The 25,555-nt window shown below is 29.7% G+C and overlaps 1 protein-coding gene across 1 annotated transcript in view; it reads right to left on the reverse strand.

Annotated features, from left to right (window-relative positions):
- The window catches only part of LOC148300862 (uncharacterized), a gene marked incomplete at its 5' end in the record, with an annotated part of 24,814 nt that extends 2,459 nt beyond the window's left edge, over positions 1–22,355 (reverse strand). Inside the window, 4 exons of the mRNA XM_088274195.1 lie at positions 764–905; positions 3,241–3,503; positions 19,972–20,107; positions 22,144–22,355. Coding sequence (XP_088130321.1) covers positions 764–905; positions 3,241–3,503; positions 19,972–20,107; positions 22,144–22,355 — 753 coding nt within the window. The remainder of the gene's footprint in view (positions 1–763; positions 906–3,240; positions 3,504–19,971; positions 20,108–22,143) is intronic.
- Positions 22,356–25,555: the final 3,200 nt, after the last annotated feature.

A 25,555-nucleotide genomic window follows, 5' to 3' on the forward strand; every position in this document is an offset into this window, starting at 1 on the left:
AATTGTAAACTTGAATGAATACATTTTACCAACGAACAAAAAAGTGAATCAAACACAGTCAATGACAAGTTCTAGATAAATTTATTTATGACTTAAAACGGAGTAAGTAATATATAAGGTTGTAGAAGGGCCAAGTCCAAATTAAGAGAAAAAACATAAAGAAAATGTATGTACAACTCGAAACATACAGATTTACATCAAAACTTTTATATGTACATACTCATATAAGTAACATATGTTTGCTAAGTACTACATTAAAAATGGATTTGAGTGAATGCTGTGTTTTTGAAAATAATTTATTTATTTTGGTGTTACCTTTATCATTTATTATGTAAAGGCGATGTGATTAGTTCTGTTCTCCAGATTCTTGGATTTATCAATATTCGATGGAATAAAGGTGATAAAACTATGACATAACTCCACTATGATAATTTTTTTGCAGAAGTGATAGGTTATGAAAGGGAAATACGAGTAGCAGTATGTTTACGTTACCCGGGTTGCATACCAGTATTTGTATTAGCTTGAAGAACTTATACACTGCTAACGTGTTTATCGGAAATGGCAGTCGATCTTTCTTTCATTCTTTATTCAATCGTTTAACCTATGGATGAAATGAATGACATACGTTTTATGTTACAACCTATTTTGTCACGATAGGCGTCATTTAGGGATAAATACACAAATCAAATAAAAATGTAGTTTTGGACTTAACCCTTCGTCGCCTTCGACTGCCGTAAATAGATACAAATCAAAGTTCACATACCTTGTACTCTATCTGCATGGGAATTGACAGCTGCCTGTGCTGTGATATCTCTGCTTTCCATTGCTGGTGCTCTTTGCGGCCGTTCTCCTTCCACGCACTCCTCGTAACTCTTGGAATACACCGTCTCAATCGTTGCGGAACACTGCGAACATTTTAAGTCAATTAAGCCACATATCGCCGGTTAAATGCCAAACAACTCTTTATTCCAAAAATGGTATCTGACAAAACTGTATCCGGAAAGTGAGTTTTTTAGTTATTTTTTTTGATAGTCGATGCTATAGGTAAGCAACAAATATTCTTGAATAGAAAAATATTTACACCAGTAAACATGATTTATCGAAAAATCGATAGTTTTGACATAAATCATGCTTTAAACATGTTTTGATATGAATCATGTTATAAATCTTGTTTTGTATCGGCCGTACATGAACGACCATACTTCTTCAAGGAAAGTTTGGTATGGTCGTACAAGTACGGCTATACTCCCGGACAGAGTAATATTCGAAGAAGACACCCATGATTCTAAATGAAATGGACATTTCTTACGCTAGAATTATAAGTGTCTTTTTCGAATATGAAAATGTTGATGATTTAGATACCATTTTTGGAATAAACAGTTTAATTTTTTGTGTTGTGGCCCTTTGGCATTCATCCAGCAATATGTATAAAGTCATATAAACTCAGAATAGTGATATGGCTTATGGCAGTCAGATTCAGAGCCATTTCATATAAAGATTTCGTTCATATTCGAAATCGACATTTTTTAAGTTTTATGGGATAGCACAAAAAATTTTGAATTTGTTGTAGGAGAGATACCAATACCATTATTATTACAATTAACACAATTATTTAATCCGATTATCGTTATCAAAAACGCATTTTTTTCTTGTCATTATTTAGACAGACCCCAATACACAGTTCGAATGTAATTGAAAAAAAAAAAACAATCTAAGTTTCCCGTTCTAAGAAATTTAGTTGTGAATCCTGAATCCTGGAGTCCCACACATCTTTCTATGATATTCGCGTAGTTTTCATGAATCAGCCGAGGTCAATGGTTAAAAACTAAATAAGCACATTTTTGTACAAAAAAAATTAAATGCATACATTTGTACACAATTTGTACTAAGTTTTCGCTGTTTTTTTTATTTTAATTTTTTATATTTCTTTAGCCTCATCTACGAAAATATTATTTAGTGGAATTCACTCCTCTTTAAATTTTATAAACACCGATTTCATTATTAGAAAAAAACACTTCCTATATAGTAGATCAAATTACATTTTAAACGATATTTTAAAATCTCATATTCTGTTTCAAACGCCAACGGCTGTTTCAGCTCCGATTTTAAAATTCCTCCATTATTATGTATCCGACGCAAACACAAAACTCAAATTAATGAAAAATGTTACGGAAGATTCAAAGTGATATAATATAAATAAATTCGCGAAGAAGCGAGAAATTTTACCCATTAAAGGTTACGAATTTAAATCTATTTTTAAATCTAAATTTTTCAAACGATGGTGGATCAGTTGAGATTCCAACTTTTGAAGGTGATGGAAATATGAGCATTGAAAACGATCATGTCAGAGTAAATCAGATCATTGGAACCCGATATTAAAAAACAGTATTAATTTATTAATTATGTTATATTTTTATTTTATTACATGCATACATAATTACAAATTACGATGTGTTCTCACTGAGTTTTCCCGTGCCGAGGGCACATTTGCAATATTTATTTGTAAAATTATGTGAAAGAAAATTGTTAATGATATGCTATTAAATACGACATGAGCGAATGATGCAATCTATTTCAGAACTACCCACTTCAATTATCCATTTATGAATGACATGATTTTTTATTAAAATTAAACACTTGAATGTACCACTTTAATGAGTTTTATTTTTATTTACGACTAGTTTCGAAAATGACAGATGTTTTCATCTTTTGGTACAAATTAAAACTAATAATAATTAAATTGTTTTAATTTGTACCAGAAGATGAAAACATCTGTCGTTTTCGAAACTAGTCGTAAGTAAAAATAAAACTCATTAAAGTAATATATTCAAGCGTTTAATTTTAATAAAATAATTATTTACCTAACTTATTATGTACAAGGTTTAAAGATCAATTAGTGAACTTTAGTTTCTTCTGGCAAAGAATATGTTTCATCCGTGTTGGGAACAAAAAAAAGATAAACTAGTGTGTATCAATCAGGAATTTCTCAAAATTGCTGGGAAAAACTACATTTGACTCCTTAGGAGATGCCGGACTGTTGGCTGTCGTCAACAGGCCTTCCGTTCCACTAGAAGAGGGTTCAGCATTTTGTATTCCAACTTGGTTTATGGTACCAACGTTAATACATTATTTTAAAATACATACTTATGTATTTATATATGATTTATAAGTATTATAATAAAAACAAAATTTGAAGTAATAAATAGTTTGTAAAGGGGACAAAAGTAAAGGTTTTCTTACCTTCAATTTCATATCTCCTTTGATGAAGTGCCTTTCCAGAATTCTGAATTGAAGACCCAGTACCGTGGTGTGCATTCCATCTTCATCTTCTATATCTCGTGCTGGTCCCAGAAGGGCTTCATTGTTCACAGGTTCTCCGTTGATAAACCAGCCCAAGGTGGCTCCAGGAATAGAGGGTCCGGCAGTGCAATTCAAACGAGCCAATTCGTTGATATGGTACCGAGAACGTATTCCAGTTATAATAGGGTCACTCTCTGGGAGATCTGGAACAATAAATATTCCTTTATTTGTTTATTTAACAGTGTTCCGATAGAGAAAAACTAAGATCGTGACGTTATGCCTGTTTTGAGACGGAAAAATATATTTTTTGCATATTTTGATTTATCACTTTTTTAGTCAAATAACGTTATATCACTATTTTTGTACGTAAAACAAATTCATTCAGGATTGAAGATTTTTTCGTTTATAAAGCTGAAAAATATTAAAAAAAGAGATAAGGAAAACTTTTAGATTATTAAAGAGCAGATCATACGAAAATATGTTTTAAACTTATATTTGCTCGATTCCATACGTCTAAAAAAATAAAAATATTAAATTGGGTTTGATCGTTGAAATCGTCAGGAGAATTTCTAATTAAAGTCGACATAAAATAAAATAAGATACCTTTTTTATATTCAAAAGTCACGATATTTGAAATATATTATTGCTATGGTTATAAAGCTCGATGTTTGATTGAGAGATCTGTCATTTAAATTTTATGTTTGAATTTGAGTAAATTAATAGCTATAGTAAGTGTATTTGTAAACTGTGGCAATAAATATACCGCGGTGTGCCGTTTTCCATTTAAAAGCTCTGTGAGAAATATGATATGAAATTTGTCCAGGCGCTATTACACGGCTTACGAGACATTGTTCCCAGCTGTAATGTACAGGGGACATCTTCATCTTGTTCGTAAATCTGTCACGTGTTGGGAGACAAATCTCATATATGAGGCTGGCGATATGGTGCAAACCACAGCACGCGCCCCAGCGCTCCGTTAATATCACGCCCTTCGCTGTATCGTGTAAGAAACTTTGGCCTTTGGATTTTATTACTGGTTAATAAAATGGCTTTGCCTAAACTTCCCTCGGATTATTTAGATACGTTTGTTTTGTGAAGATTTCAGGGGTAACGTTTCAATTTTTATTCTTTCGAGGATTTTTACATGGAATTTTTTTTCGAGGATCTCGAAAACTCGATAAAACCACGATACATCGAACCTCGGCCACTAGAAGAATAAGCATAAAACGAGGTTTATAAATTATTTGCAACATTTTGATATTTTACTTTACTTTGAAGCGAATAATAAAATTGGTATGTCGTAAAATGTACAACATTACAAAGACTTTTCGTCTTTAAATTACGTATCTCGTAATCAGACTACGACCTTCGTATAATAACTGAAAGCAATCGGGTACGAGGAATATAATTCCAACCATCCCTTTCATTACTATCACAAAGGCATCACGAATCAGAAATAATTTTGTTTTTGGCATAAACTTTGCACAAGCGGAAATGTAGTACAATACTCCTATTAAGGGAATATGAGTTATGGTAATAAGGTTTCTAGCGGTACAAGCATCTAACGGACCCCTTCCTTATCTCACATCTCTGATTTCCAGAATCCAATCTCCCTTTATTCCACACTCGAGGACTGAACATATTAAATTACTATCTATAGACTTTGTATGATGTTATGTGACGCAGTGCAGATTTTCAAATTGATAGCTGTTTCAAAACAAAACAAAATACAAAAAAAACAATATCTAGTAAAAAATACTTATATGACATTTATAATACATATGTAGACAGTTCGGAGTAAGATAAAAAATCACGAACACGGTGTATTTTTTTGTATGGGTAGGTACAACATGGAAATCCCAAGAAAGATCTTTTTTCTTCTGTGGCTTAAAGGTAATCTTGTATAAGTATTACTGGATAATACTTTCGCCTGTATTTTATGAGTTGTACTGAAAATACTCGAACCGAATAAATATGTAAATTTCCAATTTATTGTACATCTGCTGAGTATCGTGCTCAGATACTGTTATTTACAGATAGGGTTTGTATAAAATAAATAATTTCTTTATTTACAAAATACGAAAGTATTTTTCGTCGAATATTTTATGAATCTCGTATTACAAAAGTATTTGAATATTGATGCCTTGCTTTGAAGCGACAAAAAACCTATCCGAGACCGATTTTTTTAATCAACAGTATTCGTGTACGGAATCATTATGCGAGTATGTAGGTATAACTTAAAGATGCCAATACCGTTTTAATAGTAATCTTGAATGTACAATTTGCCTAATATCTGCAGATGCAATCATGGACACAGAATTGAATCCGAAACGTCCGCAAAAATTATTAACGACACAGGAAATAAAAAACAATCCTTAAAAATAAATAATAATAAAATAAAAGTTGTTATTAATGCTCAATGAAATTTTATAAAATAAAATAAAATTTAATAGAATTCAGTCCACTTCAGTTTAGAGACCAAAAACTATGTGAAAAAATCGATTTTTCGATATTCATATTCTAGTGGTAAAAACCCGCCTCTCCTTTGTCCGCCTGCTTGGTGTAATAGTCAGCGTGTTCAGTTGCCGTGCTGAAAGTCCCTGGTTCGATTCCTAGGGTGGGGGGTGTGAAAATAAATATTTTAGTGATTTTATGCTCAAATCTTTATTTAATATTACCCTGGACTGGTCCCTGTAGCGCATTAGTGATCGCCTTGTCTTTATGTAAGTAACGATCAAAATAACACTGCGTCAATGTGATCCAGTGCCCTATGCACCATTGGATGCGGATAAGGGTGAGAATAGTGGTATAAAAGGCACTTATCAATCATGGGTAGAATGCTGAATATGACACGTGTGTGAGTGATCACTTAAACCAACAGATTGTAAACCCTGTAAATACCTAGACTTCTACATTCTTTTTTAATTAATGTTTTACATAGTTAATACCACTATTTCTTAAAATCTACTGTGACACGTGTTTCGATGCATCCCGCATAATTTTCAAACATCTTTTTCATCTATGTCGAGATGTTAAACTTAATATAATATGAAAAAAGATTTTTGATTTGAACACATTTAAAATGTCGAGAGTTGTCATTTAAGTTCTTATAATAAATAACATACTGTATAAAAATGCGAAAGATTTTCAATCTTATTCCTCTCTCTTGACCCGTGTCTACCTGAAAATGGAAGTGTCAAGCTTTGGTTTATCAAGATCCAACAGAATCTGCATTTTATATCAACACCTACGGTGGTTTATATAGTAGAAAACCACTGTATGCTAACCATATTACTTTTGCATACGATATCCAGTACCGCCAAGTATATTTACCTAGGCAAACATCCAAACCATAAGCCCACCTTTCTAACTAACAAAACTTACTAACTAACCATCTTGCCGCTTCTCGGCAGGGGTAGGCTGTGATTATAGGACACCACACTAATCTGTCTATTCCATATTCTTGCATCACCTTATACATAAATGCCGATTATTCTGACTCCTGACCTGACCACATTCAATGGTTTGAAATATATGATTATGCCTAGTTTTATTCGGTCTTCGTTTGCTTCTATTACCAACCACATTCACCTCGTAAATGTGTTTTGCTATCATTTCTTCACCTATTTGATTCACATGTCCAAACCATCTCAACATGCCCGTCTTTATTTTATCGATAATGCCTCAGCCTTGCATTCTTTCCTTATATCACCATTTGAACATCTATTTATTACACTGCGTTTGAGATAACGCATTTTGACTGAATGTAGTTCGCTGTCATCCTTCTTTTTTCACATTCATACACACATACACCGTCTTTCTAAAATCATAAAATGTATTAATGTATATTTTTTAAACAGATCTTGGTTTTGAGATTCGAGATGGTTTTCGGGACTTTTTTAGAAGATTTTCAGGAAAAAAAGTCGATGGGATTTTTCGAATTACCTAACGACTCTGAAATCTAGCTACGGCTTATGCAACACCGCTTATCATGACCCTACTCAGGCTTCAACTTTTTAAGTTTCATAGCCTATGCCCACTCGTGAGTGCATTTACTCGTTATGTTTAAAGTTACTAAAATTTCATGTAATTCATGAGTGAAAATTTTATGCAAAATAACTCGCCAAAAATTTCCAGTTCATTTTCAGTTTGCAAGATTCTTCAGAATTTTTTGGGATTCTCTTTTATTGAATTGTTTTGACGCCTGAAACCTAGCCTCTGGAGCTGTCGCCCTAGGTGACCGCCCAATTGCCTAGGCTCAGGCGTCGCCGCTGACAACACACATTATATGTAGAAGGCTCACCGCTGCTCCTAGGACAGGGGTCGGCAAAGTGCGGCTTGCGAGCCACATGTGGCTCTTTAAACAATTTGTGTGGCTCTTTGTTAAATTCAAAATGACATTTTTTTACAGAAATTTTGATTTAAAAAAATATGTTCTATACATAAAAGAAATTAATTAACTTTTAAATATGTACTTTATTTTAATTCTGTAATAAAAGTGCATAGTAAAATACATAAATAATTGAATTTAAAATATTTTTTTAGTTTCAGAGATTCTTTAAAAAATATATTTATTTGGTTTATTTTAGTAGAAAAAGGCGTTATCAAAAACTGTTTTTATTTTTGATTTATAAATCTACGATAGATGTATTAATCTACATTAATAGTATCTCTGATAAAAAAATTATTAACTTAAAAATACTTACAGGTTCTTTTTAACATTCTATAAATTTTATTAAATTATTGTTAATTTGAAATTGGCTCCCCAAAAAATTCTAAATCATTTTGCTTTTCACGTTTGGTTTTTTTGATCCAAGAGGTTACCGACTCCTGGCCTAGGAGACATTGATAATATAATATTAATGTAAATAGGTATCCACCTCTACATAATAACTGTGTTTATTCAATATTGTCTACACTCATACGAGTATAAGATATCAATTTCTAATATCCGAACTTTGCCCTTAAGCAATGGATATTTGTTAAGCTAAGTTTAATATTTATATAACTTCATGTACAAATACCGATCATTTATGTATATATACATATATATATTTATATATATATATATATATATATATATATATATATATATATATATATATATATATATATATATATATATATATATATATATATATATATATATATACATATATATGTATATATATGTATATATATATATATATATATATATATATATATATATATATATATATATATATATATATATATATATATATATATATATATATATATATATATATATATATATATATATAAATATATATATAAATATGTATATATATATATATATATATATAAATATATATATATATATATATATATATATATATATATATATATATATATATATATATATATATATATATATATATATATATATATATATATATATATATATATATATATATATATATATATATATATATATATATATATATATATATATATATATATATATATATATATATATATATATATATATATATTTATATATATATATATAGTATATAAAGCTCTTCCTATACCCCAAGGGAATCGAACCGGAGGCCACATGCACGGTAACCAAATGTGCTAACTTTGCTTGCGGTACTGGAGTAATCCAAACCTCCCTACCACTAGGATGAAGACTGAACGCAAACAAACTTTGTTCCGATAAACAATTCAAAACAAAAAATGATATTTAATCGAAGTCACAAAACTTTCTGGGAATGAAATAATGAAAATTTGAACAGTTAAAGAATTAATGATCCGTTTTTTTTTTAATTTTATTCATTTACAATATTTCATGTGTTTTCAAATCTTTATTTAAAAAATAAATACATATTAAATAATAAATACACATACGAGTACGTTTTTGCACGCTTAAAGTTTCCGTATTAACTCTAAGTAGGCAGTAGTCCTTTTTATATTAATGAAAGGACGTTATTGAGATTAAATACAAATTGTTAACATGACCTTTTCAAATAAGAACATCAAATTTTTGGTTTGGATAATGATATTTCGGTTTCATTTTGGTAAGAAACATAATATAGGAAAATAGAGACAGAAAATACCTAATTGAATTCTTTTTGCGTATTTTCACGGAAAAGGTCCAATACTAGTTTCTTGATATTCAGCTTTTACGAATGAAGTTGAATTCTTATTTTATTTTTGTAAAACAAGTGACAAGGGACGTCCGTAAGGAAAATATAATTTTTAATTTTTAAAAGAGGGAAAATTGTTAATCTTAAAAATTAATTAACACGTCTTTGAACATCGCTTAGATTTTAAATTTTAAATTAAATGTCTCTGTACGTAGTGTAAAATATAAGAGTTTATAAGAGTAAAGCAGAAATAGAGTACATGAATAATATCATTTTAAATCATTCCAATCCTTTGACAATAGTATTATGACGAATTAAAATATTTATAGCATTTCCTTAATAAATTTCGATCACATAAAAACATTTAAGAACACGTTTCTTACATTTGAGTCTTTGTTTTTTATTTTTATTTTTTTTGTTAATAGGAGATTTTTTCAATATCAGACATAAAAAAACAGTTTTATAAACTTTATAAATAAAACTCTTTAAACGATATAATTAATATAAAAGGAATAATTACAGAAAATATAAAGTTTAAAAAAGACAATATATAAAAAGATGATGTAAGTTGTACGAGCCATTTAAAGATATATAGCATCCCTACATCAAGAGTGCTACAAGTCCAATGTATCAAAGTGAGAAGAAAACTGCTTTTAATTTATAAGAAATTTATGTAACAGTTTTTTAATTTAACTTTGATAATATTTCCGACCAAGGGCGGGTAAAATTACATATGAAAAGGTGTCGCATTTCGTGTTTAGGTAGTTTAAATGAATTACGATAGACAATATGAGTAGATAAATAACACGGAAGACTGCAATATACTCCGAATGCTTATTATTAAGTTTTTAACTGCAGCAGTTTTCAGTCTATAAAATGTTATACTTATCACAAAACAATATTTAAAAAAAAACTAAGTACCCTTGACGTGGAGAGGGTCCGATATGTGATTATACCTCAAAAAATAAATGTAATAAGAAGTATGTCTGTCTCAAATCCAAATTATTTAAAGATAATCGTTTCTCAATAAACAAAGAGGATCATTCGCAAAACGACGAGATACGACAATGTATTTTCTCAATATGGAGCAGAAAATTGCTTTTAAAACTTTGTTTTCCGCGTCGCTCGTTGCACCTGCTACAAATCAATGAACACGTCCCTGTCTTCCGTTCGTCCAAAGTTCCGGGTTCGGAAACACACTTTGAATTATAATTCTCGGGACGTATTACGTACGGATTAATAAATTCACACCATACCTTCTAATACGTGCTTTCGATTCCTCTTAAGAGATATGATATTGTATAATCGGGAGGCACATTATCAGAAACTATATGACAAGTGATCTAGAATTGTTCTTAATTTAAGATTTACTAAGTAAACACCATTTTTTCTTAAAATGTAATGTGACACGGTTGCGATGCATTCTGCATCATTTTCAAACACCGTATATGAAGCTTATTCCAAAATTTAGAGCTGGGTTCTTGGAATGTTGAAGGTTGAAGGGGGGGTTGGAGCTGTTTCTTATTTTATTTTATTTTTGAATTTTAAATTTTTATTTCTTATCAGTGGGAACATAGACAATAGGAGAGAGTCTTTAGTCATCGTCATATTGTTAATTATGGGTTTATTCTTGTATATATTTATATAAATTTATAAAAAATATAAATTTATAAATTTATAAAGTTATAAAAAATGTCAATTTCTCTGAAGAATTTTATTAATTATTAAGTGTATCATTTAAATCAGATGGAATCACATAATACTGACTTTAATATTGTGCTGATAATATTGGTCTAACGTTGGTATAACGAATTCTGTGTGCGTATTTTCAGATAAAAAGCGGTCGTAATCTTCGAGATATTTTTTATGAAAGATTTCTACCATACTTGGAAGTCGACCATACCAGATTGGGTTTTTTTAGATCCACTCTTACAAAAAAAAGGAAAATAAACTTAACAAATCGTTTTTACTAATACACTTGCTACTGTTGCTTGTATTAATGAGAACAAGACGATGATTGTTATTTTTAAAAAATGGTCAAGCGGTGCATATTTGTTGTTTGATTTGCCATAAAAAAAAACATTACTCGTATTTTATTAAACTGTGTAACTGTACGTTAATATTGACAATAAATTTGTCAGCATGAATATACAAACTTACAACGCGATTTCTTACAAGCAATTAAACTATTCTATTTTTTAAAAAAAATCCGTAAGACAATTTCAAATATCACTTTAAAATATATTTAATAATATGTATTTATTTTGAGTCGTGCACATTTACTTACTAAAATGAACAATAAAGAAAAGAACATTTTCCGTACTGAATTAAAGTCGAATATCAATTTTGATGTCAATTAAATAAACTAAAAAAAGACAGAAAATCGACTTTTTGAAAACGGCGATATATTTAAAATAATTTAAAGTTAATACTTAAAGGAATAAATTAATAAACACTAAGTAAAACTCTAAATATTCTTCAATTTCTCACTTATTTTTAATTTAAAAATAAAGGTGATTTTGTCTTGCCATCTTTGTCACAAATTTCAATAAATTTTACTAAAGGCAGTTATTTATAGACACAGAAGTATTTTTAATATTGCTCTATTTTGGGAAGCTAATAATTGAATTTAAACGTTCTTTAAGTCTTGATTCTCCTGTCAATGAGACTACTTTTCCGAAACAAGTAGTATTTATTTGAAAAAAAATTATATATTTAACCTTTTTTACGTACGAGTAGGTATGTATGTACCAATAATTTTAGTGAAACTATATTATGAATAAATTTCATTATAAACCATTTAAAGCATTGCAACGGAAATGCCGACGCAATAAGTAAAATCAATTTTTGACGTTGACAACAATTGACCGTTTACGAATGACAATTTACCTTTACCGAGAATATCTGGCAGGTTTTATATCAAAATGAAAAACATCACATAATTTGCAAGGCAAAAATATTTCGTAACAAAACAATGCAAACAAACAATCGTGTCATTTCCATCTGGCAAACAAACTATGGAAGCGTACCAAGGCGTTATGAAAACATGAATACTGGATTTTTTCATAATCCCGGGACATTTTTGAGGTTTTTCTGTCAGGATATGAAAATTTAGCAACACGAACATCTTGATAAATGATCAAAGTGTTAAAGTGTGCATTTCGCGTTGAGCTCTTGCTCAAACAGTGGAGATATCGCTATAAACGTATTCCGCAAGGCTTTCCACCAAATGTTTCCGCCTTTAATCCGATGGCCTTATGGCGGGTAGCGCGAGGACCATCTGCACACTTTCCCATGCTTCCCGCCCATTGAGCAGCTAAATAGGCCACCGCATTAAAAGAAATCTGCCCGTTTAAAGCTCCAAATGACACCCCCTTAGCCGCAAGGTCTTCAATGTAAGAGTTTGGTAATTAATATCACCGATTGTGTTGCAAAATTGGTGTTCTTTATAGTTTACATTAATATTTATTATCAGTCATATGTGTATATTTATATTCAAAAGAAAAATAAATATATAAATATATCATTTATACATTTTTGTAACCTTTGTCTGTACCCGATGGTGCGTAGCAATGTTATCTTGATCGTTAAATACACGAAAGAAAGGTGATCTGAAAGGGCCTCTTCCACATTCATGCATTTTCTCATATATGCTCGCTGATCATTCGATTCACATTCCAAAACCATCTCATCACATATTTCTTAATTTTATCATTAATGCTTATCTCAGCCTTGCATTATTTCCTTATATCGCCATTCGAATATCTATCATACATCATTTTGCAGCACTTTCGACTGAGAGATATTGCATATTGACTGCATTCAGTCTAATTTCATCCTTCTTTTGCTAACTTACGATTGGGCTGGAACCAGGATGTGCATTGCCAGTTTAGATTTTGCTAAAAGAATTACTTAAAACGGATGACTTAACATGAATTAACACATCTTTGATTCGTATTTAGTTAGTGATATCCGAAATTTTTGTAAATTTATATAAAATTAAACATATTCTGTCGATATTCAAAAATGTTGGTTTGGATACATCTGAATATTTGTCTACAGAAGAGAAAGTATTTTACCCTAACGTATATTTTTTCGATCCCTTGAGGGTATTTTTCTGCCTGTTAACCATGTAAACGAAATCAAAAGCATTTTTTAAAGAGTTATTGAATAATCTCTACTCGTTTGAGCTCTGTTTCGTTATATATGTCATACAAACGAATGAACTCATATTATTATACAGGACTATTTGTTATACATTGGCATATATACATATTTTTCCATTATTTTTTGTTGTTTTTAAATAATTCGATGGTAAACGCGTTCCAATATATTGTATGTTGTCCCAGGTTCGTTGTTGACGAAGTAAAATAATACTTTTGATGTATATCAATAGAATTTAAAATTCCATACTCAGATAAATGGACTTAATAATAATAGGAAAATGTATATTCTTATATAATATATATATATATATATATATATATATATATATTTATAATATATATATATATATATATATATAAATATATATATATATATATATATATATATATATATATATATATATATATATATATATATATATATATATATATATATATATATATATATATATATATATATATATATATATATATATATATATATATATATATATATATATATATATATTATTTTTTGACATCTCATCAAAGATGAAGAAGAATATGGAAGTCTGGGCATTTACGGGGCTTACGACCGTCATAGGCTGGTTTAAGTGATCACTTTACACACGTGTAACATTTACCAATTCTACCCATTATTGACAACCACACTACTCAAATTCTTGGAAGTTCTATATATATGAACCAATTTAGGTACCTTGTTCATGAATCACTAGAACTTCACTAGAGACATCTATTGGTGAGATGTAAAGAAGCTTTTTATTAAGCAGAAACTCTTATATTAGTATGTGAGATGTGAGATTAGTATGTGAGAAACGCCAGAAAATACCATTTTCATTTTTATTATTAAGCTTATAATTTGACCAGATAATTTATTTACAACATACAACATATATATATATATATATATATATATATATATATATATATATATATATATATATATATATATATATATATATATATATATATATATATATATATATATATATATATATATATATATATATATATATATATATATATATATATATATATATATATATATATATATATATATATATATATATATATATATATATACAGTGGGTGGCCAAATTATTAGGGACACTTCGAATTTCCTGTAATTTTCATGATCAAATGAATTTAATGAGCAAATAATTAGGTTTTTTAATTATATTTTTTATTGATTGGGGTGCTTTATTAAGAATTTAGAAACAATGTAATCATACATTTAATAAAAGTAATTTATTTTTATCATAAAAAGCGATTATTCAAAAATTTCAGAAAAAACCTTAATATTTAGTAATAACACCCTATGCTGCGATTACAACTTCCAAACGTCGGGGCATGCTTTCTATGCAGATTTTTGTATTGTGCCGAAGATTAGGGTTACCATGCCATACTCTGATAAGAGTTTCTTTCAGTAACCGCTTGGTGGTGATGACTTTTTTAGCAATTTCCCGTTTCGTTAGCCTCCAAATGTTTTCAATGGGGTTCATATCCAGCAAATTGCCCGGGCAAGGCAAAACACATACTCAACAGACGTTTTTTTCAGCCAGGAATGCGGTAACACTCCTGGTTTTATGACACAGTACTTGTTCATGCATAAACACATACTCTTTATCACCAGGGAACCATTCCTTAGCTTCGGCTGGAGCCGACTTTTCAGTACTCGCTGGTACTGGTCTTGCCTCATGGTCCCTCCATGATATGGAGGCGTCCCATACCTTTAAATGAGATCATGGACCACAACATTATGCTAACAGGGTGTTTTTAGCCTTCTTTACCAGGCAGTCCGGGTGGAATTTTTCTCCTGGGCCCCGTCGGACGAATTAAGTTTTTCCCACCAAAATTTTAAATGTTGACTCGTCTTAGAAGCAGACCTATAAAGTATTACCATGATTGCAAAAATGTGTATTTTTATTTTCTTCTTATTTTATTATACAAATATAAGTCATAAATTCTCGATTCTAGTCCGAAACAGTCATATTCCGGAGTGTTCTGGCTCATAAGAATCGTTTTTTCTTCATGGCCTCAGTCAGGCGTAGTTTTTTGGTTGGACGTCGACCAATTAGATTTACTTCAACTAACCGTCTCCAAACTGTCATTTTGGAGGCGTTGATTCCTACATCGTTTATCAACGTAGTGGACAATCAACACACGTTTTACGATTTTGGAAATAGATGTTCCTGATTTTACAGTGACCACGCGGAGTGGTGATCGTTTTTCTGCCACTTTTTCAGACGCGGGCTGCTTCTAGAGGTGGATTTTTATAAATTTTTCTTTTTATCCGGTTGACTCCGGACTTTGAAATACCTGTGAGTGCTGCTATCTCTCTTTAGGAATATGTGGAATGAAGTAGTTAGGTTGGTACTTCCCTACATTTTCTTGGAGATATGTCTAAAGACTTGCCCATACTTAAATTTAGAATATCAAGGTTCAATTCAAACTAAATAGAATTTTAATTAAAAATTAATTGAAATTTACTTATTAAATTAGCAAAACTAATAAATTATTAAACATTACTTAATTTTTAATAGTCTTGGACTCAAAAAACATACAGAAAAATGGTGTAAAAAAATATTAACTGAGCTCACACCAACACCATTTTTCACTAATTAACACTAAAATGAGAAAAAAACTTACTTCTTTGATATTTTGCAGCATTGCTACGTCTTCAAAACAATAATTATGATACAAGCAAAAAAAATAAATAATATTTTTTAATTAGAACAAATTTATTTGATCATAAAAATTCATTTAAACTTGAAAATTACAAAAAAGGACAAGTGTCCCTAATAATTTGGCCACCCACTGTATATATATATATATATATATATATATATATATATATATATATATATATATATATATATATATATATATATATATATATATATATATATATATATATATATATATATATATATATATATATATATATATATATATATATATATATATATATATATATATATATATATATATATATATATATATATATATATATATATATATATATATATATATATATATATATATATATATATATATATATATATATATATATATATATATATATATATTTATTTATTAGGCTTAAAAAACTTAAAAAGAGTTTACAATGCCATTGTTTACTCATTACTATATTATGGTATTGTTGGATGGGGGGAGGACTCACAACAACGCCTTGATCCCTATAAAAACAGTTCAGAGAACCATTATTAAAGTAGTTAAAGAAGAAAAAAAACCTATCGAACAAAATTATTTTCAATATTCAAGGTCCCAAAAATAAAAAACTTTAAAAAAAAACGTTATTTTCCTACTCTTTAAGGGTGAAAATTACTTAAATCTGAATAAAAGCTTATCTTTGCGATATAAACATGACTCTACAATACCAAAATGCATTACCAAACAATTCAATCACAACTTTAAATATTTGGGAACTAAATACTTCAACAACATTCCTATAGACGAAATGAATTTTATTAATGTTAATCTAAGAAAGAAAAAAAAAGTTCAATAAAAATAAACTGTAAATTGTAAAACAAGTGTAAGTCTCTCTCCCAGCACAAGAACTAAGGTTTTTTTGGAGAAAACTGCGTTTTAAATTTTAAGATTGTTAGGAAATTAATTAAAATTGTAAAAAAAACATTGTGACCACATGAAATAAATAAAAGAATATATTAATTACGATTTAATTTATACTACATTCATTGAAAAGAGTACCTTTTATATGATTAAGTGTGTGGATTAAAGTCAATGATGAGTTTTAAAATTTAAATAAGAAATAATTTGTCTACATATTTTTTTTTCATTTTTTAGTTTCATCAGTATGAAAAACGTTTGAAATATCAAATCAATAAATAATAATAAAAAAATTTCAAATTACCTTTATTTTAAAATCAGCTTGAGAATTTTTTTAATATTTCATTGTTCAAAATCGCTTGTTTTAAAATTTCGACGTAACGTTGAATTTGACAACGCTAATATTTTTACCTTTCGTTTTAAATCTTAAATCTTAAATCTTAAATCTCCTAAAGTCATTCTCTCTTGCTTTGAAATTTCCACACATCTTCGCATTAAAATACATTCTTGTTTTATATGTGATAGATAAAAACGAGTTTCTTCCAACAGTTTTTTTAACTTCAATTATAGCGTTGAATACAACTGCAATACACATAATAATAATCATCGCTAAGTGAGAACAGCGTGTTTCTTGACAGCTGGTAAAATATTGTATTTTGACAAGCATTGTAAAACTAAACATATCATATTAAGGAATGTTTGTTTTTTTTGCCTTTTTTCTATTTAACCAGACTGAACCATAGAAATCCATGGCTGGGTACAGATAGTTTCAAATAAACATTTACGAGTATTTTACCAGTCTTGCTTATTTCTCACAAACTTCAAATATTTATTTGAGTAAAAAAATGTAATTACAATTATTCAGTATATTTTTAACTAACGGCGTTCTGGTTGTAAATTTATTGGACTTTGAAACTGTAAAATAAATACGAGTTTCAAATGTATCATCCAAAAACAAAATATCACCATGAAAAGCTACATAAAACATTGTTATATATCAGACAAAAATACTTTTTACCTGTATTTTTACAGGAACAGTAAGAAAAGAATTAATAAATGTCAGAATAATACTAACAAGAGCCCAACAAATTGCTTGTAGGTTCAGAGTCATCCAATGCTCAAAGCAAATAGTTATAAAGAACACGAGTGTTTTTTCTTTATTCATTTACGCTTTGGCAAACTTGTTATTTATCATCGTTATTTTAAATGAAAGAAACATTTCTTAGCTTTGTTGTGCTACAAAGAAATCACGAGAAATATGGTGAAGCAACTTTTAGAGATATTACTAAAGAGAAAACACACAAATTTCGCTATGAAAAATGTCGAAACACGCACGCTGTTTGCGAATGGAGATCTCACTCTAACGAAACACGTTCCGCTACTTTACAATAATCTCGAGAAGGCTAGCATTTGCCGTATGCCTTGTAGGATGTCCTTCCTCGAGGCAAACCAAATTACCAAAGATAATTTAAAATTTCAGAACTTTGCGCTCGGAATATGAAGACTGGATTCGTATAATCTAGCTTTGGGTGTATAGGTACAATTCATACGTTTGTATAGATTCATTTTAGTACGTTTAGAAAGTTACGACTTCGCTGGTATAACAGCAGCGCGGTGGAGATTGATGTCGGGACAGCGGTTTTGGCGAAAGCCTTTTGTTGTTCCTCCCGCGGTACAATAAGGATAACTATTATACCTCGGATACAGCGATAGTAATCTGGGTGGTGTTATGTAATTACCCGTGGTGAAATAACTAGCTATCCAGCTGAGGAGTTTGTGGTAGTGCAGTTAAGTACTGAAAGCGTCAATCACCACGGCTTATCAGCTAAATACCTCTTTGGCTGAGGGAAACCCTTAAAATCTTAAGTGCTACTTGGAGTTATAAAAACCATGGGGAGAAATTCGATAAAAGACTTGTAGTATTTTTTTATCGTAACAAAATATTGTACACTATTAAGGACATTGTCGCTTTGACATAATAAAAACACCAAATCAATATTAAAAAAAAACTGTTGTTCGGTCTTTTTATAGTACATAAAAGAAAAAGACCGTAGGTATTAACGAGAGAATACTCATCACAAAAAAATTACCATGGCGTGCGTAAAAACAAAATGGACTCGATAAAAACTATAGGCTTTATCCAGTAATACGGCTGACTCCATAATCATCTACTGACTTATTTCACCCCATAAGCCAATTTATGCAATGACAAAACTAGTGTCTGAAGTTCTCATAACTATACACTATAAAAGTAATACTGGTCACCAGACACTGCACTACAATGTTTTATATTATTTTTTGACATCTCATCAAAGATGAAGAAGAATATGGAAGTCTGAGCATTTACGGGGCTGGTGACCGTCATAGGCTGGTTTAAGTGATCACTTTACATACGTGTAGCATTCACCAATTCTACCCATTATAGACAACTACACTACTCAAATTCTTAGAAATTCTATATATATATGAACCAATTTTGAAACATTGTTATTGAATCACTAGAACTTCACTAGAGACATCTATCGGTGAGATGATTTTCATCTCACCAATAGATGTCTCTAGTGAATTTCTCTGCATTTACTAGAGAAGAAGAAGAAGTCTGGGCATTAACTAGTATCTAGTAAATGCCCAGACTTCCATATTCTTCTTCATCTTTAATGAGATGTCAAAAAATAATTTAAAAGTAACTCCTGTAATTGGAGATAATCCAGATTTTGTGAAACAGTATTTGGACACACTCAAAATGTTGTATATACAATGTTTTATCAACATAATTATTTGTTAAAGAAATATTTTTTACTTACGAACAACAGTGAGGTCTCTGTGATCAGATACAGTTTGAAAGAGAGGTGCTTCTCCCGACACTTCACATCGGTATCTTCCTGATGATGCGAGGGTCAATGGAGCTAGGGTCACTGAATTTTCTGTGCAGTTTTCGACCTAAAAAACACAACATCCGTTAAAAATGGCAGCATTAAACGCCACCCAATTTCAGAATAAAATTCAATAAAAATCTAAATTGGTTTTCACTAATTCTATTTTATAGATTCAGCAATTTATCCAGAGTGATTTTCAATCATTTCAATTAAAAGCTGGCATTTTATCCAGAAAATATATGTACTTGGATATTCTTTCATTTTATTTTATTACCCTGGGATGGAAAATTGTAACGTTGGCCTACATTAATTACCTTACGTCCGTATCAATTAATGCCAATTTTCTTTTCTATAGTAGAGCAACATCAGGACTAACAAATATTTCAATGAATGGCATTGTCGTTTATTTAGACACGATTTAATTAAGGGTTAATGATGTAACTCTATGCCGAAAAATAATTTCATCTGAAGTGACATTTAAAACCTAATTCACATATTCACAAATTTATTTTACGTGAAATAAATTATTCTATCCAAGCGTACATATATTTAAAATGTAAATGTTAAATTTTGTAGAGTAATCTAAACAATAAAGCAAATTATGTTTTGAAAAAAATGTTGAAATGGAAACAAAAATGCTGTTAACGAATTAGTTTTAGAGAAAAATAAGACGAAGGTATTAAAAATGTTTTTTTTTTAATAAATATAATTTCGAAAAGTAATAATTTATTTATTTTTATTGGGAATTTGAGTTCATAATTGAATATTTTTAAATTCACACTATCATGATACGTTGATTGATCATTTATATATATTTTTTGAAATTATTTTAGTGTCAAATTTTTCGTTCGCAAATGTTGTATTTCTACAATTTCTAAAATTAAAAATTTTGAGCTGTAAAATGAAATAAATTTCGTATTTAAGGTTTGAAAATAATATTTTTGGTGTAGATTAAATCTGTACCATAAATCCAAATAACGAATTGTAGGTAACCCTTAAAAAATTGGTTTATTTGGCAAAGTGAATTTTCTGAATACCAGGTGAGTTATTCTGATAGAAGTAATTCCCTAGCTGCAACGAGACCAGTGATACCTGAATACTAGAAAGGACGAGTCACTCGATAGGCTAGTCACGTCAGTGTCCACCCCAGTTGGGAGCAACCCCCAGGGGTGGGTAGTGGGCAGTGCCTCTACAAAAAAAACATCTTGGTTTTTGTTAAGTGAAGTGCGGAGTCTCTCCTCGATCCGCTGCGTGTCTGGTTCAGGTTTTTTTCGTATCTCGATGGGTCCATTGCAAAACAAAGTCCAAGAAAATGTCGACAATATTTTCTTGCCCTACTTAGGAGTGATTTATAAAAATATTTTTTAATGACGGAATTTTCGGCTTACAAAAAAATACTTATTTAAACTATGCATAAATATAACTTTCAACGAAATTTAAGCAGTTTGGTTATCGATCATGGGTAGAACGGTGAATGTTACACAGGGTAATAAAGTGATAATGTTAACAAGCCAATGACAGTTAAAAATGCCTTTTATCACTCAGATTTCCATTTCCATATTTTTCTTCATTTACGTTGATATATCCAAATATTAAATATATATATATATATATATATATATATATATATATATATATATATATATATATATATATATATATATATATATTGATTCTTAACGGTATATAATATCATAATGATATCGTTGTCTGCCTTACAAGGGTTCTTTTAAGTGTTTGGTAACCATATTTAAAAAACTTCTATTTCCTCATCCCACGTTACGAATCAAACCACCACACGCCTAAAACTATTATCTGGCATTTATTATAAGTCGAGTATATGGCTACTCTTGGCCCTTGTAAAGTAACATGTCTCATAGAAAATAGGAACGAAACAAGCATCAAATAAACGGCAATTGGTCTCCACCAAATACGAAGGCGATCTCTAGATACCCTTGTTTAAAACAATGGACTTAAAGCTTTAATAAAATATAGGATTTTCTGAGCTTTAATATTTTTTATATCACTTAATTATTTACTAGTATTGTGAGGGGTAAAGAGGTTAGATAAATAATTATTTTATCAGAATATCTTTCTCACCATTATATCCACTCCAAGGAGAGAGAAGGCTTGAACCGGCGGCTCGTCTCGGGGGACGAATCTGAAGAACTCGTCTCCATCCTTGTACCACTTGACGGAGTAAAGGGTTTCCCCAGGGTCCAGCGCGTACCTGCACTCTAGTCTGGTAATATTTCCTTTCAGCACATGACTGGGGATCCTTATTTCCTTCAGGTGCAGACACCAGGAATCATCTGGAAAGAAAAATAATCAGATCCTGAAAATGCTTGACTGCATGTGGCAAAATGAATTTAATATATTTATATTATTTGTTTGAGAATTATACAGCTTGTTTATAAATAGAAAATATTAAAAAATAGTTACAGTGACAATGAAAGCCAATTAAATAATTCCACATTTATGTTATGAATACTGACTGTTGAACATTAAGAGAAGAGAGGGTGGTGTCTGTGTGTGTGTGTGTGTGTGTGTGTGTGTGTGTGTGTGTGTGTGTGTGTGTGTGTGTGTGTGTGTGTGTGTGTGTGTGTGTGTGTGGGTGTGTGGGTGGGTGTGTGTGTGTGGGTGGGTGGGTGGGAGTTAAAGGTAAGAAAAAAAAATATATGTATATATATTTTTTTTAAATACATTTGCATTGAAATACATATATAGATAAATAAATATAAATTTATTATATTATGATCATACAATTCGATATCTTAACAAATGTGAAGAAGAAAATGGAAGTCTTGGTGTTTACAGGACATGCGACCCGTTATAGGCTGATTTGAGTAATTAATTTATACAGGTATAGCATTCACCACTCAACCCATGATTGACTACCACGCTACTTAAATTTTTGGAACTCATACATACATCGTAAATCTCATGTCGCTTAATGTTTGAGTTTGCGGCAGCATCTATGATTTAAGCATCAATTTAAAAATAACTCCTATGTGGACAAACCCAGATTTGTTAACAAGGATTTATACACAACCAAAATGTTGTGGAATTGTGTATTATTTTTTTTATTTGCAATGAGTCATGCAATCACGCAAAACGTGGGTGAATGACGTGTTTATTTTCGTTTCTACCTTAATAATATATTTTAAAGTTCTATTAAAAATAGTTTTCATATTTAAGGACTTTATAAAGGACTTTGGATCTACATGGTGTATTTGATACCATGGCAGTATCTATGATTAATAACATACCCTGAATTGTATATTCTTCTTCATCAATGTTGAGATGTTAAAATGTAATAATAGTTCCCAAATGGTGGAACTTAGGACTGTAAATAGGGATTTCAACACACCCAAAATGTTATAAATATTATGCTTAAATTTAATTTTGTGGCCAAGTTAGTAAAATACTGCACTATTTCAAATAAATCCATAGTATTTATAACCAGAGGACAAAATGTCGAATGCGTTACATATTATATATTGCGGTAAATTTAATTTTTCTGATTCACATGTGTAAAATCGTGATAAATAAGAATTAAGAAATGATACAAAAAATAATATCAGTGTATATTCAACGTTTTATACTATTCATAACCGCGTTATAAAATAACATCATTTTTTTGTTATTTTATTTTTAAAGTTTAAAAACGTGTTTCGATAAATCAACATTAATTATAATAGCAAGGTCTTACAGTAATTAAATTCAATACTTTAAATGAATATTCAAGGTAATGTTTAGATATAAATCGTAAGTAAATAACGTTTACTCATTCTCTCTCATTTGATTATTTAAAACAGGTATTCGGAATTGATATGAATGGTAAAAACGATATAATTAACTCTCTAATTGAATCATGATTCAAAAGATTTTGCTAATTTATTTTGATCGGCTTTAATTAGACGTAGTTTATACTAAAACACTTTTAGAAATGAGATTATACTTCTGATTTTACATTTGAATTTTCTTATTGATGACGTAAGACTTCCCCAATTTACCTGCAGAGTGATACTTTATCCCATCAAAGGACCGAGTCTCATCTGGCGATCTACGCTTTCTTGATCTTTCCTTTCATTATTTATTTCCCCGGAAGGCTCGAGAAATCGTCCAATAATAAAAACTAAATCTCATTCGGGCGTCAAAAGGAAATATTCTGATATATTCAAATATTTCAATTTCTCAGGAATGAATACCTTAATTGGAAAATTATTTAAGAAATACTCAAATAATTAATGGACGTGTTATTGATCTGGTGATATATAAATTAATATAATTAAAAATAAAAAATGCACACAATAAATGTATATTGGCTACTTCCAGGAATATTTTGCAAACGATTAAAAAACAGACTGGTAATAGCAAGTGACCAAAGTTTATTTTTTATATGTGAAGGGAATTAATCCCTCCATAGAGTAGTGGTCAGCACATTTTACTACCCTAGTATAGGTCCTGGGTTTGATTCCCAGGGGATACTGGGTCTTAAAATTTTGTACTTATAATCTGTTTATTTTCTGATTTTATTTTTACTTTCCATTAATATTTTTTTTATTGTTTATTTTATAAAACTACAAAACATGTAGGTACTTTTATCTTAGTAAGTGTTTTATTTATTTTTTTATACCAACTCGTACATATGTGTGGATTTTAAAAAAATGTACCTGCTATGGAAACTGTAGAGGCGTTTTAATTTTAAAATAGATAAATAAAATAATTCCTACCGTAGCAACAAATAACCTGAGATTACAGTGCTTTTTTTCTCACTTTTTATTGAATTAAACCCTAAATTAGTACCTACATACTCTGATATAGCACTTTATCTTCATTGAATTAACATTTAAGTAACATTGCGTTGATTGAATATAGTTCCATACGCATGATTAGGTGAATTCAATTTATTTGAAATTCAATTTAATTGAAATAAAAACAAACTAACAAGAGTAGGCAGAGAGAATAGAACGCCACACCAATCTGTATTTTTAAACAATCTTTGCCCCTTCCACATTCATGCATCTCTTTTCACATACCTTCCAATTATTTCGACTCCTGACTAGAACACATTCAAGAAATGAATTGATATAGCGTCATCTTAATCGTTTATTTGATTTTATGATTCATTCTCTTTTTCCACAATACAAGAGAATAAAATCATTTTGTTTTATTCTTTACTGTATGTCTTACTTAGAAACTAAGCAAGAAACAAAAAACCTCATTAATGGACCCTCCTACGCTACGGAAAGAATAAAATTATCCATCTAGGTACTTACCTACACAATTACGTCTCATATCCATTTTTTTTTGTATTTTTACATTATCCTCCACAGATAATGAACTCGTGAAAAATATTTTTAAAGCTATAAAAAAGCTTATTTCTATTTTATAAATTATACTGCCTGGATCGAAACTTTATGTAAAATGTTTTAAAAGTTGTGAAAAAGCGTAATTCTATTCTGTAAATTATTCAAGCTGAATTGTGAAATCATGTGAAGTATTTTAA

The sequence above is a fragment of the Brachycentrus maculatus genome, unplaced genomic scaffold, assembly GCF_059751285.1.
Source record: "Brachycentrus maculatus isolate JH-2025_06_01 unplaced genomic scaffold, ASM5975128v1 h1tg000645l, whole genome shotgun sequence".
NCBI lineage: Eukaryota > Metazoa > Arthropoda > Insecta > Trichoptera > Brachycentridae > Brachycentrus > Brachycentrus maculatus.